This window comes from Moschus berezovskii, chromosome 10 (assembly GCF_049115385.1).
Source record: "Moschus berezovskii isolate FMDL1 chromosome 10, NW_MosBer_1.0, whole genome shotgun sequence".
NCBI classification, from domain to species: Eukaryota; Metazoa; Chordata; class Mammalia; order Artiodactyla; family Moschidae; genus Moschus; species Moschus berezovskii.
In genome coordinates this window covers 50,531,000-50,553,910 of record NC_142469.1, presented here as the reverse complement: position 1 = coordinate 50,553,910, position 22,911 = coordinate 50,531,000, and the positions used below count along the sequence as shown (strand labels likewise).

Below are 22,911 nucleotides of genomic sequence, written 5' to 3'. Positions count from 1 at the left end.
TCTATGGGGTCACACAGAGTCGGACACGACTGAAGTGACTTAGCAGCAGCAGCAGCAGCAGCTACACTTTTACATTGATTCACAAGTATTCTTTTTACTCGGTGATTAGTATGCAGCTTTTCATGAAATGCCTCTGTTTAAAATATGCTAGTCATGATTAAGCTGATAAATTATTTGTAGTAATAAAATAGTCTTTCAGATTGGCATACTATCATCTCAAGAGATGCAAACGTTTATTCCATTTTCTACTCATGTTAAATAACTTCACATTTAAAATAAATAATTGCTGCCTACCCCACAGTAACACATGTTGCTTTCATCAGAGATGGTAGCAAAATTCTGGCAGCACTAATGTGGAAGTAGCTACCCACTCTCCTGCTGAGAGTACTTACTGGCTGCTTCTTGAGAAGTGACACCTAACTCAGTGGCACAGCAGCAGATTTCCGTAAATCTGAGGACATACTTGAGGATGCAAAATTTCACTCTCCTGGTTCTGGTACAGAAAAGGACAAAATTGCCCACATTTTTTCCACTCCCCTCCATATATTCCAATGAGAAATACAGAAAAAAAAATTGTAAAATTTATTCACAATGTACAAGTTAAGATGAGTAAAACACCTGGCAATGGCATCTTGTCCGAGTTGGATTTATAAAAATATTAGTGAGCTCAATTTTCTGTATTTTGCTATTTCATTTGGGGAATGATGAAGAAAGTCTTTTATAATTATAAAACTTGAGACTTCGATGTCATTTATCATAATATCGTCTGGAATTCTGAAAATGTTCTGTCAGGGATGACTTGGACATTTCAGGACTTGACATTTGAAGGAAGTTGGGTAACCGAATATCATAATGGTATCTTTTTCCTATGTATACCCTGTCATTCAAGGCATAGAGTTTATCTGCAATGTCACTGCCAATTAAAACCGAAAACAGGCGGGAGATATAACGATGCTGAGCCAAGAGCAAGTATAATTTCTTTCTCCTCCAAGACACATATCGACAATCAGTTTCTGCTGTGAGGGTTACCTAAAAAAACATAAGACCACACATAAACAGAGATTAGGAAGCAAGAAATGTTCTGCCCATTTTTTGGCCCCAAATTTTAAATGAATTTCTCATGCTGATTTTAATGTTAAAACCCACAATATATCATAAAACATAGAGAAAGTACAAAATTTATTACTATGTATGTAATTTATAACATGAATAACCAGTGTTGTGCCCATCTCTAGTTCATCTGTTTCTAAATTTGGATATCTATATTTTGCATTTTATTGAAGTGAGAGCTACTTGATATTAAAAAAATAATAAAGTTGGCTAATGTTGGGGAAATATTTCCATGTCAGTCCTGAAGACTGTGGACATTTAACCCTAATCCATTTTCTGTAGTACTGAATAGAATTAACCTAATCTACATATGTGTTTGATTCTATATATATATAAAACACACATGTATACACACATGTATGTTACATGTATTAACCAGAGGGAAACGAATGCCATAATAGAACCTACTGAAAGGATTATCTTTCAATACTACTAGATATGGCAGTATAGTAATGACATTTTGTTTAGCATTTTGTTGCTAGAAAACAACTGAAATTCATCACATTTTGAATTTTAAAAGTCACTTATTTTGTCATAAGGACAGATTTTCATTCTTGGTGTTTTTCTAAACTGTGACAGGTGGCAGTGTTTAGTTTAGAGTCAAATATCAATTAATTATATTTTAATTCCCATGTACTCAGTTAAGCAAAGGAAAATTTAAGAACATTTATCACAGACTTCTTTCTGTCCTATGGGATACCCAATCTTCTCCTTGTTGCTGGACCTATAAAGTGACATTAATCAGTAAGACTCAAGCAGAATGGGGAAGACATGCATGCTACCGAGTATATTCCAAAGATAAGTATAAATTACTCCCATGTCTTCTGCTGCTCTGTTTGCTTGTTTTTAAACAAGCAGCATTTATCTGGTTGAAAGGGGCAGTGTTCACGGTGTGGTCTAGTTATCCCTTACCTGAAAAGTGCCCTCCTCTGTGGGTTTCAGTGAGTCCCATTCAGGAGAATCCAGGAACTGGAAGGGGAAAATGTAATGCAGAAATTCGCCATCAACTGTCACTCTGATCCTACCCAGACACAAAGGACATCAGTCAGGAGAGAAGGAAAAAGAACTAAATTGGTGACAAGGACACGGAGCAATATTTCTGATCTCTGATGATTCTTTTGGCTTTTAAAATCTTGAAGGGCAAAATATTAAATTCATACATTATAATAAGTGACAAAAATCTCCTGTAAAATTTATGTACTGCTGTTCCTCCCATAGTTAGGATTCTGGAACAGTGGGTGAAATTAATCAGAAAATTCATCAAACTGTACATTGATATGTGCCCATTTAGGTGTGTATAATATATTACAATTACAAGTTTCAATGCACTCAGTCAGATTTTAAATTAAGTAGAACTCTGAAGAATATAAAGACGTACCACTGGAAATACCTCTGTAAACTAAATATTTAACCTTTTAAAAAACATGAATAATCACATTCCTATTTCTCCCCCAAACTTTTTTTCAAATTTTATATATAGTACACCTCCCCTTTGAGCAAGTGGGCATTTGCTAGAAATTACTGGAAAAAAAATGATCATTATAAAATTTAAATGTTCTCTATTACTTAAAAGAATGCCCTAATAGAATGTTTCAAATACTTTGTATGTTAAATAACTGTAAGTATTCTATTCATTCAAACTAGCATCATCTTTTTCTTGACTCTAAGTGATTAGTCTGAAAACAAATAGCATATCCAGACAAACCAATTCATACCTTTGATTTCTACGAAGAAATATTAAGACTAAATTATATCCTGCTTCAAGTAAATGGTACCATGTATTCTAAATGCCTATGTAAATGACTCATGTGTCAAGGGTTTTCTCATGCCTCAGAGTACTAAATGCTGCTGAGGACTATGCAACGTTGAGATAGGAAAATGCAGCGAAAAGAAACAAAAGCTAGTAAGTAATAAAGCGGAAAGACACACAAGTGCCAAGAGTACAAACCTTCCTGAGACAAGCAGGGAGAGTTTGTCAATGGAGGTTTTCCCCTGCATGGCATAACAGTGCTCCTTTTCCAGAGTAACCACTTCTGAGCTCATAGCAATAGTTCTGAAGTCGGGCAAAGAGGTCCCCAGAGGCTGGAAGAGGGAGCTGTACAACAGCTGAAATTCTCGGGCAAAGGTTATGCTGTGAACTTGATAGGCAATGTGAACAAACCGTATGAAGCAGATGACAAACAATATAAAATTCCAGGAAAATATGTCGGCTGCACAGACATCTACCCAAGCCCAGATAGCAGAACAGAGAAAACCCAATCCCAGCAAACTGAAGACGTAAAGGAGCCCGAAGAATCCACTGCCACCCATGAAACCTACTACAAATAAAATACTGGCTAGATGGTAGATGGCTCCTTCAGCCTCCTGCTTCCAGATGGTACAGACAGGGTGTTCATCGATTAGGTTCTTCCATAAACTTGAATTTCCTTCCATGACTGTAGTACTGTCTGGTTCACTTTTCAGTCCATATTAAATAATATCAAAGCAAATAGTTAAGTCCTTTGCCTTTCCATCATCAGAGTTGGGTCTTCACAAAACCAGAGAAAGCCCAGACACTGGAGCTGGGGTGATTACGGGTTTGGTGTATGTGGATCTTGAAAAACTAAGAATCCCATGCTAGCATCCTTAAGTTCATCTGGGCTTCTGATTTAGTTCTAGCTGACAAATATGTTGTTGTTGCCTATGTAAGAAATAAAAACAGGATTCTAATTAAACAGAATTGAGAAGTGTATTTAATGAATCACCAGCATTTTACTTATTCAAGTTGACATCCTACTCTCTATGAAGTTAAAATATATTCAGCACAAATACTGAAAGTATTACATTTCGAGGATAGAAAAAAATGCATATTTTCAAGTTAGGCTTAATTATAAATAATTTACAGAAATTTTAGTATTTGTTACAATTAGATAACTATGTATTTTTCAAGAAAGCTAAGTGTTATAATCAGCTGTTTTCTATAACAGTAATTCAGTGCACCTCAGAATCTTTCATGATAGTGACTAAAAATGCAGATTTATAGACTGTTTCCGGATATACTGAGTCAAAAATCTGAGGGTGGGGCCTCAGTGTTGGCATTTTGAACAAGCTCCCCACATGATTCTGATGCATCAATTTACGTCTTCCATGGCCCACCCTTTTAGAGATGTTGTTTGACAATATGTTATTCACTCTTTACAAATGAAGAATTTGAGGCTCAGAGAGACTAATTTATCCTAGGCCACACAGTGGTTGATGGCAGAGCAGAACTTCAGCACTTAAGCCTGCATGCCAGATCCAATCATGTGGTCTCTCATGAGAGAGGTTTTAAAATAGTCACTGTAAGGAGTCCTAATCAATAAATGTAAGAAACACACCATTAGGAGTCAGGTTTTAAAAGCACATGGTAGACTGTGAAAATGTTTAATTAGATCAAAATTATTTGAGAAATATAAATTCAGTTCTCCTTTACTGTATTAGAGGCTCTTTCAGGCTAAAGGTTGCATCTATATAACTAAATAAATAATATTAAAGTTCCTGCTACTTACACATTTATTTGCCAGATGGTCAAAAATGTTAGAGACTAGTTCCTCTGCACATATATTCTCTACCCTTTCAGCCATATGGTAAAAATGCTAATATGTGATCTCATTGAGGAGAGATTTAACCATGATGACAGAGCTGTAGGATAGATATCATTTATCACCAAGTTTCTTAACAATAAATGGTTTCAATATGAAGCATTCGTTGGATTGATTTTTTTGAAACCAAAATAACATTCCAGAACCTTCAACTTGTGTGCTATATTGTTTTTATTTTGAGATAGATTTTTTCCAGAACACCTGGTAATAAAATATCAAATAACATAGACCTAGTCTCATAGAAAAAGAAGTACCTACAGATGTGAAAATGACTTAGCTAAAATTTAAAAAGGAACAGCATTTTACTACCAACAGAACTAGAGATGAAAATAAAGAAGCTGCTACTGCTCAAGTTCCTGGTTTTTCATCCTAGATAGTGATTCTCTTCTCAGCAAGGAATGACTTTAAGAACATCACCAGGTGAATCATTAAAACAATAAAAAATAACACAGACCTATAACTTAAAACTGTGTTATTTCTACTTATGCTGCTTTCAAATACAAACATTCTGCATCCCTCTAATTATCACTCCATCCATCCCTCTGTGAGGGACGAGACTCAAGGCCGACTGGCACTCTGAACATGTTTCCTTTCTCTTCTTTAAACAAAACCCAAAGTTATAGATCACTGCATATTCACAACAAAGAAACATGTATTTTATCATAAGTGACCAGTCCAGGTTCGACGCATGATACAGGATGATTGGGGCTGGTGCATGGGGATGACCTGGAGGGAGGATATGGGGAAGAGTGAGGTGGGAGGGGGGTTCACGAAAGGGAACACATGTACACCCAGGGCGGATTCATGTCAATGTATGGCAAAACCAACCAATATATTAATGTAAGATAATTTGCCTCCAATAAAATGAATTAAAAAAAAAAAGGGAAGACAAAAATATATATATAATGAGTAGTTGAGAAGTGTGACATGCAGACCGCAAATGTCAGTCTCCCTGCTGTTTTACTTTTAAAACTCAAGTATTTTAAATTAATTCCTCAAGATGCCAAGCAAATAGCCACAAAAGCAATTTTTAAAAGCACTACTAGTGGAGCTCTGAACTTGGATTTGAACTTCCTGGAAACTTAAAATCCTCAACAAATTTCTAAAATGATGCTAATGTGAAACGTTTGTGGTAATTCAGAAGGGAGGTTATTGGAATCTTACCCCTTAAACTCTTGACTTGGGGAATAATATACTGGGCCACCTGCATTCCTGGAGTGTGACCCATTATAATTATATGAGGAACTGTGTTTCTGTCTCTTTCCAGTCAGCTTCTGTTTCAATAAGCTGCTACCAAACCACCTTTCTACCCTTGATCCTGTATCACTCAACAAAGAATGCTGACTTGCCCTGATTAGATTACTCCACACCCAGACTTTCTCCACTTGGTGTGTTTTTATTCAGTCACCAAAACAGATGTACTTTATTAGAAGAAGAACTGACAGGGGCAGGTGACAAGCCCAAGTGTTCCTCTGCCATGTGCCAGCAGCACTGTATGAATGCTGAACACGACTCATCAACCAGCTGCCTATGTCAAAGGCCTGTAGGCCTTAAGGCATGTTTTGGGGTAAATAGATGCTGAAATGCCAAAGGAGCACAATGGATTTCTTAACTAGTTGATCTTCCCTGCAAAAGAAGTTAACACATGGGGATAGAAATGATGGGGACAAAGTGCAAACAAGCAAAATATTTCCAAGATTTTCCCTTTTTTACTCTTTACGTTGTCAGAGCTTGAGTTCAAAGGAATAAGGAGACGTAAAGGCAGACCCAAGGATGCTCAACTAAATGTGATATAAATTGGGTGGCACCGTGATGAAGATCAACTTGAAATGGCAGTAATGGGTTCAGAACGTGTACATTTATTATCTCACAGCATCACACTTACTGCATGAGCAAGGCAGTATCTAAACCATCATGCTCAGCTTACCAATGACAAAGGTGGAGCCCAAGGCAGGTTAAGTAACTTGCTTCAGGTAAAAGTCACAGTAAGTCACAAAGTTGGAAGTTCAAGTCCTCTTCCGCTCAGCTTCACGCTCTCCTCAGCAGGCAGTGTGTCTTTCAAGGCTGCAGATCGGATTTAATGTGTTGGGAGACCAGTTGAATATTCTGCCAGGACTGTTTGCCAGGAAAATAATAATCCTAACAGTGGATATTTGAGACAGGCTGTATCTGCTTATCTAGTGCAGTCCATAATGCTTAGAATACTACCAGGGATATAGACATAGAAAGCCACTCATGAAATAATCTGCTGTATTACTATTCAACACTGACTCATTTCCTCTTCCTGATTCCAAAATTATTAAGGGGCAAAGACAAATGTTTTTGTATTTCAGACCCTTGGCACTCAGGGAATGTGGATTGAACACACTGATACAGAGGAACAAGTCCTCTCTGCCTTTTCCATCCTCACTCTATCCAGGTCAACAGATGTTCTAACATCTTCTGTCGCCTAGGAGAACAGAAATGGAGGCTTTCTTGACAGAGGGGTTAAGACATCACTTAAATTTAAGATGTCCGGCACAACTCCAAATTCATAGGAGAATCCTTCTGTCTTCTTATAATGTTCAGTTCCTTAAGAGCAGCTGAATTCCTGATTTCATTAAAACAACTCTGGTAGCTTGTGGTATTATGGTAGTTGTGGTTGCTAGGCAACCTAGAACATCAAAATTCTTTCAATATTATCCTCATTAATTGGAATCATATCCCAACTTTGGTATGTGTTACATATGGAGAAGACAGTTTTCTCTACTTAAACCTTTAAGTATGTATACTTACTCAACTATGTGCCAGAAATTTTAAAAATTATTTAATCTGCACAACAACCCCATGAGGAAGGTACTATTATCTCCATCCTACAGATGAGAAAATTGAAACTCAGAGAAGGCAAGTAAATTGCACAAGATCACCACACTGTTCATATTGGAACTAAGATTCCATCCAGGTCTGTCTGACTCTGAAACTCACTGTCTAAACCATATCATTCTGCTTCCACAGTACCAGGATTTAGAAAATGTAGACTCCTTGCTACTTAGATGAACTTAGACATATTTATTCATCAGTAAAGCAGAGGTAATGTCACCTATTGTGTCTACTTTAAAGGGTACTGGAACATTCAAATGAGAAAATCTACATTAAAAATGCTTAGCAGATTTTATTCTTTATTTTTTTTAGTCTTTTGGGAGCACTTATTACTTTTTTTTTTATTGGAGTATAGTTGTTTCACAGTGTTGTGTTAGTTTCTTCTGTACAGCAAAGTGAATCAGCTGTGTTGTTGTTCAGTTGCCCAGTCACGTCCAACTCTTTGCAACCCCATGGACTGCAGCACACCAGGCATTCCTGTCCCTCACCATCTCCTGAAGCTTGCCCAAGTTCGTGTTCATTGCATTGGTGATGCCATCCAGCCATCTCATCCTCTGACACCCTCTTCTCCTTCTGCCCTCAATCTTTCCCAGTATCAGGAAGAGGAATCAGCTATATGTATACATATAGTCCCTCTTTTTCTGGAGTCCTTCCCATTTAGACCACCATAGAGCACTGAGTAGAGTTCCTTGTGCTATACAGTAGATTCTCATTAGTAATCTGTTTTATACACAGCAGTGTATATTTGTCAACCCCAATCTCCCAATTCATTGCACCCCCTCCCTCCCTTGGCGTCTATACATTTGTTTTCTGCGTCTGTATCTCTATTTCTGCTTTGTAACTGCAGATTCCACATATATGTGTTAACAGTTTTTCTCATTCTGACTTACTTCACTCTGTATGACAGTCTCTAGGCCCATCCATGTATCTGCAAATGACCCAATTTCATTCCTTTTTATGGCTGAATAGTATTTTGTTGTATATACGTACCACATCTTTATCCACTCCTCTGTTGATGGACATTTAGGTTGTTTCCATATCCTGACTATTGTAAATAGTGCTGCAATGAACATTGGGGTGCATGTTTCTTTGAATTACAGTTTTCTCTGGGTATATTCCCAGTAATGGAATTGTTGGATCACATGGAAATTCTCTTTTTAGTTTTTAAGTAACCACCATACTGTTCTCCATAGTGGTTCTACCAGTTTATTAATACATTCTTATCAACAGTGCAAGAGCATTCCCTTTTCTCTATACCCTCTCCAGCATTTATTGTTTGTAGATTTTGTGATGTTGGCCATTTGGACAGGTGTGAATTGATTGTAGTTTTGATTTGCATTTCTCTAATAATTAATGATATTGAGCATCTTTTTATGTGTTTGTTAGCCATCTGTATGGCCATCTCATCTTTGAAGAAATGTCTGTTTAGGTCTTCTGCCCATTTTTTGATTCAGTTGTTTTTTTTTTAATATTGAGCAGATTTTTTAAATAACAGAGAAATGGCATTGCCGTACTTGTTGCTTGTTTGCCACAGAGCTGAGCCATTTGAAGATATCGATTTTAAAAGCTTTCTTCAGAGGATTTCAATAGAAGACAAACCATCCTTATGTTGTAAATTCTAAACTTACTTATTTCTGCAGGAGTGATCTGTCTTATTCTTCCCTATGTTGTGTCCTGACCACCTACAGCTGGTAGGTATCGACCCAGAACTAACCTATCCTTGAGTAAAGAAACCAGTCTCTGGAAGCCAATAACAATTGGAATCACCCAGGGACCTGTTAAAATGCCCCTTCCCTGGCCCCACCTCAGAATAACTGAGCCAGGGAGGGACCCAGACAGATGCATTTCTAATAGGCTCTCAGTTGATTTTTTTTAACTTTTTATTTTGTATTGGGATATAGCTGATTAACAGTGTTTTGATAGTTTCAGGTGAACAGCAAAGGGAACTCAGCCATACATGTACATGTATCCATTCAGTTTGAGAGCCATTATTTCATCTTGTTCCTAAAGGATTCCTGGATTATCCTTGCTTCAAGAGCCTCAGCTGTGTCCATTCCTGGCTGCCAGCTAGGTGTCCTTCCAGGCTAGTTACCCCCTGTGATGTCCTCTGATCCTTAATTGTCTGTCCACAGCTGTAGTGCCAGTGTTGGGTCTACCATTCTTCTGTCTGGTCTGTCCAGTTGGTATTACTACTTAAGAGAAGGGTGCCAGTCTTAGCTATGTCCCTAAACAGCATGTGATTAATTTATTTATTGTCTGTGCTGAGCTTTCTCTAGTTGTGGCCTGTGGGCTTCTTATTGCGGTGGCTTCTCTTGCTGTGGAGCATGGGCTCTAGGTGTGCGGTCTTATAGTTGTGGCATACAAACTTAGTTGTCCTGCAGCATGTGGGATCCTCCCAGACCAGGGATCGAACATGTGTCCCCTGCATTGGCAGGCAGATTCTTAACCACCGCTACATCAAGGAGGTCCCAGAGCATGAGATTTTAATCTTCCCAGACCTGTTTCCTCACTGATAAAATTAAAGATTTGGACAAATAATGTGCAGCTCCTTTCAGCTCTAAAATAACACCACTCTCTATGATATGGAATTCAAAGTTATTCCTAGCCCAGGTCAAAATATAGAGCGGAGGGGCAGAACTGAATTATGACTGCACATCTTCACACCAGGTTTGTGACTGGGGCCCTGCTCTGGAGATTGTTTAAGGACTGTAGGGGGACCCAGGCACTGGCATTTTTTTCACAGACTTCCCATTGATTTTGTTGTGCAACCAGGATTAAGAACTTTTAGGGGGATGGGGTAAGAGACACTAGAACATTCTAGAGAGTAAAGGATATGGATTTTAATCCTTATTTTTCAGGGGCTGGAAAGGTACATTTTCCCTTGTGTTTCTCACTTCCGTGCTTGCTCAGGTTAGGAGGCATTTTCTTCCTTACATTCATCTCTGAGGGGGCTCAAGATTTGTGCATGTTCTGCATCAGCCTTTCCTAAACATGGTGGCTGAAGTGTACTTTCTAGGCTCTGAATTTTTATGGCCTTTACTATCTGTCTATGGCTTCCACTGTATATTATATTGACCATAATACATATTTTCCGTTTAATTTTTTTAAGTATGTATTTATTTGGCTGTACCGGGTCTTAGTTGTGGCATGTGGGATCTTTTTCAGTTAAGGCATGTGAAATCTTTAGTTGCAGCATGTGGGTTCTAGTTTCCTAACCAGGGATCAAACCCGGGTCCCCTGCATCAGGAGCTCAGAGTCTTAACCACTAGACCAGTAGGGAAGCCTCTGTTTTCCTTTTTAAAGAATCATAATTTGTTCATTCTTTCAGCTGGGGTACATATTTAAGTCATATTTTAAAGAATCTAATGTAGATAGTGTGTATATTTTTAAATATTGGCTTTATATATTCATTTATATATATATATAAAATATTAATAGTGTTTGGTAGAAAAACAATGTTTAGAATATAGTTTTGGAACAAGCAGGTTAATAGCCAGGAAGCCCAAGTGAGATATGACCGATACCTGAATCAATGGGTTAGGTGTTGGACAAAGAAAGAAAGAAAAACATATATTATATTAACCATGAATAAGAAATGAAAGGGAAACGTGTCTCTGCTGAGACAGAAGAACAGAGAAGGGATGAAGAAACATTGGAGTTATAAGAGATCCTGAAGCTTGGAAAGAAATCAGAGGAAGTTGGGGGGCAGGGGACTAGCTTTGAGTCATGTTTAATCTGATGCACCTGGTCTAGCAACAGAGTTCACAGCAGAAGATAAGGTGCAGGATGGAGGCATATTTAACAGTTGTCCTAAATGACACAGGACAACACTGAATTAGGATTGGAGCTCATGAGATTACCTAGAAAGTGAGTACAAAGAGAAATGAGAGTTGAAGTTAAATGCCCATGACCAGAAGCCTTCGAATTCTAGGGTTGTGCTGGCCACTGCAGGAGCCATCAGCCACACGTGACCACTGAGCCCCTGAAATGTGACTGGTCTGAAGTAAGATTCGTTGATCTTAATGGATTTCAGAGACAGTACAAAGATAAGGAATATGGCATTAATAATCTATTGGTTACTTGTTGAAATAATAATGTTTTGGAAATAATGGATTAAATTAAACATATTATTAAAGTTAATTTCACCCATTTCTTCTTATTTGTTAATGTTGCTACTGCTGCTGCTACTAATGTTGCTACTAGAGAATTTTAAATTATGTATGTGGTTGCATTATATTTCTCTTGGACAGTGCTAGTCTAGAGCCTCTCAAGCAACAGGAAAGAAGAAATCATTTTCTTCATCATGCCAAGACTTGGCATGATGCTGTGCAAACAGTGCATATGTATAGTATATAAATGTATAAATATGGAAGAATTATCTAAGATTAAGAGCAGAGAGTTGATGTAAATGTAAATGATTTTGGCTACAGTGTTCATATGCTACAGTCAGTAAGATGTTATCCAAGGCATCCTCGTGTCACCATCTGGCTTCTGCCTATAGAGATGGCCAACCCCACTAAGCTCTTGGCTCCTTTATTCTACCAAGGAAGGCGGTACTTTTTTCTTTTGCCTTAGGAGTATCCTACTTTTTAAGCAATTATATTACATAGTCTCATTTCATCTTCTGATGTTACCCCATGAAATACATTGGAAATCTCAGGTAGACAGTCTCATAAATTTTATGCTGGAGATTGGATTGTGGCCTTCTAGATTCCAGAAGATCCACACCAGCCTTGGGGGATTTTCACATAAGACCTAAGTCTCTTCATGCACCACTAGGCTCCCAGGCTGGAATATGCCTTTGACTTTTTATACCAATGAAAGCTTGGCTTCACTTGAGACTCAAGGAAATTAGAGAACCTGCCCACAAGCTATGCCAGGCTTCTCTGATTCTCTTGTCTCAGTTAAAGCCACATTTGTTTATCTCTAGCCATGTTTGGTGGAGAAGGAAATGGCAACCCACTCCAGTGTTCTTGCCTGGAGAGTCCCAGGGACGGGGGAGCCTGGTGGGCTGCCGTCTATGGGGTCGCAGAGTCGGACACGACTGAAGCGACTTAGCAGCAGCAGCAGTAGCAGCAGCCATGTTTGGTTTCTCACTTTATCACATATGGTGGTAGGGAGAATTGTACGATTCCTATCCTGCTCATGCACAGGTCCTGTAATCCCCTTTCCTTGAGTCTTCCTATTGAATGGCATTCCCATGTGAATGGCATGGCATAGAGGGTACCTTGATTAGGTAACATGTTCTGGCCAATGGGGCTGGAATAGTCACACCTGTGATTATGTTAAGCCATGTAAGGCTCCACTGTAGGACTGGAAATTAGACAAACGTATTCCTACTAGCCTAGAAAAAAGCAAACACCGTGCCTGTAAACTGCCACTAGGCAAGGAACTGCAGTTAGTCTCTGTGAGCTGAAAGAAGTACCCAACCAAAAGTTACCAGAATAATGGGGACCTCAGTCCTTCAAGCACAAGGAGCTGAATTCTGCCAATCACCTGGAAATTTTGGGAGAGGATCCAAGACTTCAAATGAGGAGTGCAGTCTAGCTGATAACCTGAATTGCAAGCTTGTGAAACCCTGAGCTGAGGATCCATTCTAGCTGTGCCTAGACTTCTGAGTCACAAAAACTGTGAGATAGTAAATTTGTATTGTTTTAAGCCACTAAGTTTGTGGTAATTTGTTACAAAGCAATAGAAAATGAATATACACACTTATGAATATCCACTGTAAATGAGGCTTTTCATTAAGGTAATAATTACAATTTACTATGGACTTGAAATACAGGTCTATGGAGAAGAAGACAATCCTTGTGAGATTTCTATTAGGAAAATGAAGTGATAACAGGTCTTTAATCATATCTGGAAAACAAGACAGGATAAGTGGCCCTGGGAATTATATTTAAATTAACTGTACCTCTTTGTAGGTTTTTCTTTCGTGGAGTCAAAGGCCCCAACACTATTAAGCATCTGTACATGTGGGCAACTTCTAGAATGCTTATGTCATTCATATGTTGTTGTCTGGGGTCCCTGGTGGCTGAGATGGTAAAGAATCTGCCTGCAATGCACACAACCAGGGTTTGATCCCTGGGTCGGGAAGATCCCCTGGATAAGGAAATGACAACCCACTCCAGTATTCTTGCCTGGGAAATTCCATGGACAAAGGAACCTGGCAAGCTTAAGTCATGTGCGACTCTTTTGCAACCCCATGAACTATAGCCTGCCAGGCTCCTCTGTCCATGGGATTTCCCAGGCAAGAATACTGGAGTGGGTTGCCATTTCCTTCTCCAGGGGATCTTCCCAACCCAGGGATCAAACCTGTGTCTCCTGCATTAGCTGGCAAATTCTTTACCGCTGAGCCACCAGGGAAGCCCATATGTCATTCATATACCAATCTCCAAAATTCCTGGAATGTCATATTTCCTTGGTTGACTTTTAGCTGGATCAATTCTTTGCAAAATTGAGCCATACATGTATGGCAAATACTTGATGTTTCAAACACATTCAGAGAATAATACTAAAAAATAAAAGCCCATAGAAACTCGAAACAGATAGCTATGTAATTCGAATTGTGACTCCACCAAATTTAGATGAGTTGAGCAATGGGAATTAATGAAGTAACTATGTGCCATCCTCTTAATCCTCATATACTATTACTACTAGTAGTACTATCAACGCTGCTACTATCAGCACCTAATATTTACTGAACACTTACTTATTTACTTACACTTACTGAATACTTACTGAACACTTATTTACTGAACACATTGCCAGGCACATGTCTAAGAGCCCTAAAATGCTATGTCACTTAATCCTCACAACTTCCTGAAGTAGGCAAATTTATCTCCCCATTTTACAGATGAGATATCTAGGTTGCTTAAGGATACAATATTGATAGAGCCCAGACTCACTCTCAGGCAGGCAGGTGCCAAGGCTCTGCTGTCTTAACCCTCTTGACTTAACTGCTTCACATACAGTTTGAATCTAAATATCTGGACTTACTGGAGCAAATCACAGCATTCTTGTTTTCTCACTTCAGTTCTAGATTCCGTGAACTTAAATGTTTTCTTAAGAAATTACAAATTTTCAGGTGGGAGGATGAAATAGGTGAGTGAGGTTGAGAGGTACAAACTTTCCAGTTACAAAATTAATGAGTCGTGTCTAAATTGTACAGTCTGGGGAATATAGTTGACAATTATATAATATCTTTTTTTAAAATTGGAGGATAATTGCTTTATAATGCTGTGTTGGTTTCTTCTGTCCAACAGTGTGAATTAGCCCTAAGTATATGCGACGAGTTGACTCACTGGAAAAGACTCTGATGCTGGGAGGGATTGGGGGCGGGAGGAGAAGGGGATAACAGAGAATGAGATGGCTGGATGGCATCACCGACTCGATGGACACGAGTTTGAGTGAACTCCGGGAGTTGGTGATGGACAGGGAGGCCTGGCGTGCTGTGATTCATGGGTTCGTAAAGAGTCGGACATGACTGAGCGACTGAACTGAACTGATACACATATCACCTCCCTCTGAGTCTCCCTCCTAACTCCTCCATCCCACCCCTCTAGGTCATCACAGAACACCGAGCTGAGCTCCCAGTGCTACACAGCAGCTTCTCATTAGCTATCTGCTTTATACATGGTAGTGTATATATGTCAGTATTACTCTCTAAATTCATCCCTCCTTCTCCTTCCCCCACTATGTCCAGCAAGTCTGTTCTCTGTTTGCGTCTCTATTCCCGGCCTGCAAATAGGTTCATTAGCACCATTTTTCTAGATTCCGTATATATGAGCTTACTATATGGTATTGGTCTTTCTCTTTCTGACTTACTTCTAGGCTCTAGGTTTGTCCACCTCACAAGAACTGACTCAAATGCATTTCTTTTTATGGCTAAGTAATGTTCCATTGTATATATGTACCACTAACTTCTTTATCCATCCTTCTGTTGGTGGACATCTAGGTTGCTTCCATGTCCTGGCTATTGTAAATAGTGCTGCAGTGAACATTGGGATACATGTGTCTTTTCAAATTATGGTTTTCTCAGGGTATATGCCCAGTAGTTGGATTGCTGAGTCATATGGCAGTTTTATTCCAGGTTTTCTTTTAAGTAATCTCCATAGTGTTTTCCATAATGGCTGTATTAACAACTTATTAATACATTCCCACCAAAAGTGCAAGAGGGTTCCCTTTCCTTCCCACCCTCTCCAACATTTATTGCTTATAAATTTTTTGATGATGGCAGTTCTGACTGGTGTGAAGTGATATACCTCATTGTAGTTTTGATTTGCATTTGTCTAATAATGAGTGATATTGAGCGTCTTTTCATGTGTTTGTTGGCCATCTGTATGTCTTCTTTGGAGAAATATCTGTTTAGATCTTCTGCCAATTTTTTGATTGGATTATTTGTTTTTCTGATATTGAGCTGCATGAGCTGGTTGTATATTTTGGAGATTAATCCTTTGTCTTTTATTTCATTTGCTATTGTTTTCTCCTATTCTGAGGGTTGTCTTTTCATGTTGTTTATAGTTTCCTTTGCTGTGCAAAAACTGTTAAGGAGGTCCCATTTGTTTATTTTTATTTTCATTACTTTAGGAGGTGGGTCAAAGAGGACCTTTCTGTAAGATCTGTGCCAGAGTGTTCTGCCTATGTTTCCCTCTAAGAGCTTTATAGTTTCTGGCCTTACATTTAGGTCTTTAATCCATTTTGAATTTATTTTTGTATATGGTGTTAGGAAGTGGTCTAATTTTATTCTTTTACATGCAGCTATCCAGTTTTCCCAGCACCACTTATTGAAGAGGCTGTCTTTTCTTTATTGTATATTCTTGCCTCCTTTGTCAAAGATAAGGTGCCGGTAGGTGCATGAGCTTATCTCTGTGCTTTCTTCTATCTTGTTCCATTGATATATACTTGCTTTTGTGCCAGTACCATACTGTCTTGATTACTGTAGCTTTATAGTATAGACTGAAATCAGGAAGGTCGATTCCTCCAGCTTTGTTTTTCTTTCTCAAGATTGCTTTAGTTACCAGGGGTCTTTTGTGTTTCCATACAAAGACAATTATATAATATTAATCTTTGTATGTTGACAGATGGTAACCAGACTTATCATGGTGGTCATTTTGAGATATATAGAAATATCAACTCACTGTGTTGTGCACCAGGAACTAACACAGTGTCATAGGCCAATTATATTTCAAAAAATAAAGAAACTAATAGAAAAAAGTCAAATTTGTGGTTATCACAGGCAGGAGTTGGGGGAAGGTGGTCAAAAGGCAGAAACTCCCAGTTATAAGGTAAATAAGTACTAAGCATATAATGTGCAACATGATAAATATAGTTAACACTGCTGTATGTTATACATGTGAAAGTTTCTAAGAAAAATCCCAAGTGCTCTTATCACAAGGAAAAAGTATTTTTTCTGTTTCTCTAATTTTGTATCCATATGGGATGATAGACTTTCACTAAACTTAATGTGGTAATAATCATTTTATGATAGAAGTTAGACTATTATGCAGCACATCTTAAAGTCATACAGTGCTGTATGTCAACTGTACTTCAGTAAAACTGAGAGAGAAAAAAGAAATTACAATTTTGGAGCAATAGAAGGATAGGAGGTTGAGTCACTCAGTGCCCTATAATTCTTAATGTGAAGAAACAGCTGTAAACCTCTCCTTCATAAGCTTATCATTTATCTGCTTTAAACGAACAATCCCCATACTCTGCTTCAAGTTCTTCTGACTTCTCCATGTCCTGGAAATGGTTAAGGGTACAAGCAGGAAGCCATTCACTTTCAGTCAGCTGCAATCATGTCATGCAGCAAGTTCACCAGAGATTTCTGATGAAAGATGCAAGAGAAGCTGGAATCACAGATGCATGAAACAGTCTTTCCTTGATATGAATCCAAGGAAGACATCTTCACTTAGTTATCCTCCAAGTGTCCTGCATACAGCAACTGAACTCAAATTTTCTATGTTTACTTCATGTTCCTTCCTGGCAAACATACCTAATAAGTTCATGAGTGCTGGCTAATTGGATGTAATCTTTCCTCTGTCATTTTCTTGAGCTTAATGAGCAGGTGGATCACACACTAGGGTCAGCAATGTTTGAAACCACCAAACCAGCCACTCCTGGTGCTAATAGGAGCATTTCTGCAAGGAATTCCATTTCCTGTTGGGTGTTTTATAGAGACAGGAGCTTTCTCTTTGTGAGAAAAATTGTTCACTGGTTCTCCATCCAGACAGCCAACAATCTTTCCACTTTTTTAAAAATTTCTTTCAGCTTCATTGTTATTGACTTTGAAGTACTTGAGCTTATTCCAGCCATAAGACGTTGCTTTTATTTTTGTGTACTTCCTGTCATGATCTTCAGTGTGGATTATTCCCTTATTCCTGCTGCTCAGGAAATACTGTGTATTCTCTTGATTCTTTCAAAATATTTGATTATCTCAAGCTTCTCTTCAGTGTTTAAGCTGTCCTTTTGCATGCAGTATTTGACATTTTTGAATCAAGATGCTTAAATATTCTTGGGATATTAAATGAGTGTTTTTCTATAGCAAAATGCATAAGTGCAAAAGAATAACAAAACACAATCTTGCAGGATATCACTCAGTGAACTAAGGTAGCTGGTAATGTTTGAGATCTCTGTGTGTTATATTTTGTCTTATATTCCTATAGGGCTTGGTTAACTGGTTGCAGTTTAATGTGTTCACCTGGTGTTTCTGACTGAGTAAATCATTGAATAAGTTAGTACAAAATTTGAATCATGGTTGAATTGTTACTTATATTTCAGTTGCATTGGAATGATGCTGGTTTTCAAAATAAGCATCATTGCATAGTTGACTGTATCATCAACTTTCAAATAGCCAAGAACACATTAATAATTAACATATGTAAGAATTCAAAAAATCCCTGCCCTCATGGAGCTTGTATTTTAGTGAAATTCAAATATTGACACCATTTAAGCCCAGTTTCAAATTATGAGAACTAAGATAATCTAAAAATACATTTTATATGCAAATAAGTTACTTAAAACTCATTTAAAGTCAGTTGTTGCATACTGAATTTTTAAATAAATGCTATATTGTAAAAGACAATCCAAAGTCTTAAAAATCAAAATGCAAGCAAGTTATTTCTTAGAAATTCAAGACCAAAAGCAACAAAAAAACACTAAAATGTTGTATGTGTCACAGGAGTAGCATATTACATATTAATATGCCTATATTCTTCTATTTGTATAAATGCAAGGGCATATGGAGAAGACTCTTGAGAGTCCCTTGGACTGCAAGGAGATCCAACCAGTCCATTCTAAAGGAGATCAATCCTGGGTGTTCATTGGAAGGACTGATGCTAAAGCTGGAACTCCAATACTTTGGCCACCTCATGCGACGAGTTGACTCACTGGAAAAGACTCTGATGCTGGGAAGGATTGGGGGCTGGAGAAGGGGACGACAGAGAATGAGATGGCTGGATGGCATCACCGACTCGATGGACATGAGTTTGAGTGAACTCTGGGAGTTGGTGATGGACAGGGAGGCCTGGCGTACTCTGATTTATGGGGTCGCAAAGAGTCAGACACGACTGAGCGACTGAACTGAACTGATAAAGGATATATGGAGTGATTTTTCACTTAATGCTAAGAAAGGTTATTCCTGGATGGCAGGACACTACTTTTTTCTTTGCATATACCTGTATTGTTTGCTTCCTTTATAATAATCTTATAAAACTAAAAGGTGATTTTATGGTAATTTGAAAATTTTTAAATACAAAGATTTCAGAGAAATATCCATGAACCCAACAACCAAAATTATCAAATATCAACACTGTCATATTTTTGGATCTTTTTAAAATAAAAAAAGATTCTACAAAAAAATTAAAGATCACTATGGACTACCATTCTAAAGGAGATCAATCCTGCGTGTTCATTGGAAGGACTGATGCTAAAGCTGAAACTCCAATACTTTGGCCACCTCATGCAACGAGTTGACTCACTGGAAAAGACTCTGATGCTGGGAAGGATTGGGGGTGGGAGGAGACGGGGACGACAGAGAATGAGATGGCTGGATGGCATCACCGACTCGACGGACATGTGTTTGAGTGAGCTCCGGGAGTTGGTGATGGACAGGGAGGCCTGGCGTGCTGTGATTCATGGGGTCTCAAAGAGTCGGACACAACTGAGCGACTGAACTTAACTGAACTGAACTGATGGACTACCCTCTAGTGCCATTCCTCCCCCATGTACTCCCACTATAAAATTGCATTTCTTTCCTGTCCGTATAGAATAGTTTTAAAAATTCCAATTAAAAATGTTAGCCTAAACTAGAAGTGTATCTTATGAGTTTTTCAGCTTTATGCTTAATTTTTTTTCTGATGAATAATTTTAAACATATTCCAAAATAGACAACAAAATAATATATGATAACCCCCGCCTATATACCCATTACCTAGATTCAACACTCATCAAGGTTTCGCCACATGGAATTTTTGAAACCAAAAGCGGAAAACTGTAACCTACTGTTCATCCTACAATTTGTTCAGAAAATAAACCACCTACTAAGGAAGACAGGGAGAACTGAGATTAGCTATGTTCTCACTATGTGCCACGCACTGGGTCTTATCTACACTGACCCACTGAGGAGTCACAACAACTCTGCCACCCAAATAGTATCATTAGCATTCTTCAGAGTGGAAAATGAGGCTTGGAAAGATGAAAGTTTTTCCACAGGCCCAGCTGCTTGCTCTTCTTTCTAGACTGTAAATCCCTCCTCCCCCACCAATTTCAGTATGTGTGACAGAGTCACTAGAGGTTATTCTGTTGAAAAATACAAAATGAGAAGGTCTCACTTTGTAGCTGTGTGAACTGACCCCTCAATTCTCTGGGCTGGAGGAGGGTCCAGCGTTGTTATGGGAGATTTAAGTCAGCCACTTTTGTTATTATTTAATTTATAAAATAGCCTGTTGTAACTTTCACTTTAAGATATTTTCCTCTAACTACTTAAAAGAGAGGAATGTTTTCTCTTCTCCTTTAAAAAATAAAATCTCATTAATGATTCAATATACTTTTGTAAATTCTTACTTATTCTTTATAGCTAATAATCCCAGCTGACCAGCACCCATAATTAAAGAAACCAATTTCAATTGCAGTTTGCGGGCTTGCAAATGTATCACAGACATTTTCCAAAGCAGTTTTGAAACTTCTTGCCTGTCATGTCACTTATGTGTTGTTATGCTCATATGCTGCAGCAAATGCTTCATAACCATTCTTGATCTTTCCTGGGGACTGTTCAGAATAAGCAGACATGAATGCTCCAGTGTATTAGACAGTCTTGTGATAAGAAGCATGGGATTTGGGTTTCCCCTGACACATATTTATTTAATAGCCTAGACTGTCACCATTTAGAAGCCCAGGATGCACAATGATTCAGCTATTTTGAGAAACTGATGAGATTAAAGAAACTCAATTATCAAATGTCTCCCAGCTTATATGTATAAAATTCTAGTAGAACAGATAACATCTTATTCTAGATTTCACTTAGTATTTGTATCCCAGACTCTTCAAAAGACAAACCCAGTCTCCCAGAGAAGGAAAAAACCTTAAAGATCATGTGGGATCAGACAGACCTCTTCATTTGGAAAATGTGGAAAGAGATCCAATATTTATTTTGCTTATATTTTGTTTCAGGTAGTTCTTGTTTGGTTTTCAGTTGCCACAAAGAACAGGGTCAAGTTCCTGTATTGTCACATCAGGGAGTTGTTTGTGCAACAGCCCCTGGTATTAAAAATAACAGAAAAGAAAATAGCCACCAAACTTTAGCATGAACAGAGAGACAGCAGTAAATTTTTTAAGGCTGCCATAAAACTCAACTGCAACGTGCAAGCTTGCAAACTGAAAATACCTAACCACAAGAGCTGGAGTAAAAAGTCAGGAAGGAAGGTTGTCACATTCTAGAAGTTCAGTAAATCAAATTAGGTTATGTTCAAAAGTGGGTTTCTAATTCTGCTTTCCCACTTATTTACATATAGAACTTTTTCACTTTTTGCAAAATGTCTCCTGACTAAAAATTTTTCCGTGTGTGTGCCATAGCCATATTACTGTATTTGATTCTGTGCCTTTAATCTTTTTTTAAAATACAGACCCTCAAAATACATCTCTCTGTAACCGACCTTGGTGAGGAGGTAGTTTAGTGGTTTTGAAACGTCTTTCTCTTTCTTTCCTTCCCCTCCCCTTGCCCAGGGGGATTCCCCAAATAGAGTAAACAGGTCAGAGTGACCTTGGATGAGGCCGCTCTCTGAGTCCCGAACTCAATGGGAAAACCCTGCCCCTATTCAGACCTTTTGCCCGGGGAAGCTTCTCGCCTCTGCCCGACTTCGCCAAGGCCAACCGAGTGCTGTCAGGGCCCCTGAAGCAGCTTTTCTCCCTCTAAAATCCGACCTTTTGGGGGTCTCCAAGGTGCTGCCCGGGGCAAGAGTGGGTCCAACAGCAGATGTGGGAAGAAGATTCACCTCTGTGGACGGTGGGCCCGCGCGCCTAGGGCCGGTGCGCCGACCCCAGCCGGCCAGCCTCCAGCGGTGCCGCGCGGCCCCCCGACCTCGCCGCTGGCCGGAGCGGGGCCCGAGCGGGAGGCAGGGGGCAGCGCCGCGCAAGCAGGGGCACGGGCAGCGAAGCTTGGGCGCTGCTAGGGGGTCTGCAGGTCGCGACCCCCTCCCAGGAGCGGGGCCAGGACAGAGACCGCACCCGGCAAGCGGCCCCGGTGCCGCAAGGTGTGAGGGTGCGGACGGCGGCGGAAGGGTGGCGGCCGAGGCGCCCCGGCTCCCTCCTTACCTGGCCTTTCCCGGCCTCACGCAGAGCGCCGGCCTCGCGCCCGCAGAAGTTTCCCAGCCGAGCGCGTCGGGCCCCGCCGACCGGCGCGAAGTCCCTGGTGCCCGGCTCACGCGCTCCAGGCCACCCCGCGCCGGCGCCCGCCCTGCGCCCGGGCGCTCAGTGACCGCAGCCCGGCTCCGGAGCGGCGCGGTGGCGCAGGCGGGGGCCGGGCACGGGCGCGCGCCCCGGGGACCGCGGGGAGGGCGGGGTGGCGGCGGCAGCAACGGCGCGGGGCCCCGGTAGCCCCAGCCTCCAGGGAGTCGTCGGACTGCTGATCAACCTAGCGACTGAGCGGCGGAACAAAGTTTGCAAAGATGGGTGTCAAGTGAACGCAGCTTACGGTTGTAAAACGAACCTCGCGTTCGCTATATGCCAGGCAGAGGACCATGGGGTTCACTCCTTGGATGGGAAGCAAGTGTACTTCTGCCCTCTCGCTACCACACCCCCACTGTAAACAAAACGAGATCAATGA

The 22,911-nt window shown here is 39.7% G+C and overlaps 2 protein-coding genes across 5 annotated transcripts in view; one reads left to right on the top strand and one right to left on the bottom strand.

The window, feature by feature from the left end:
* The window catches only part of LOC148776319 (uncharacterized), a 63,374-nt gene that overhangs the window by 20,945 nt on the left and 19,518 nt on the right, over positions 1–22,911 (top strand). The window lies entirely within an intron of this gene.
* On the bottom strand, positions 216–22,539 carry POPDC3 (popeye domain cAMP effector 3). Of its 4 annotated transcripts, none has more exons than XM_055432935.2 (5): positions 22,401–22,539; positions 6,658–6,794; positions 3,059–3,790; positions 2,023–2,131; positions 217–1,029 (listed from the first exon to the last, which is right to left on the bottom strand). In XM_055432935.2, exons 3-5 carry the CDS (start codon positions 3,541–3,543, stop codon positions 748–750), a joined length of 876 nt encoding a protein of 291 aa, XP_055288910.1. In that variant the 5' UTR covers positions 3,544–3,790; positions 6,658–6,794; positions 22,401–22,539; the 3' UTR covers positions 217–747. The 4 variants fall into 4 exon arrangements, 3 of the variants coding, with proteins under 3 accessions (XP_088696807.1, XP_055288910.1, XP_088696806.1); XR_016038425.1 differs by having other exon boundaries at positions 1,001–1,029; positions 3,430–3,790; XM_088840680.1 differs by lacking the exon at positions 6,658–6,794 and having other exon boundaries at positions 22,401–22,532.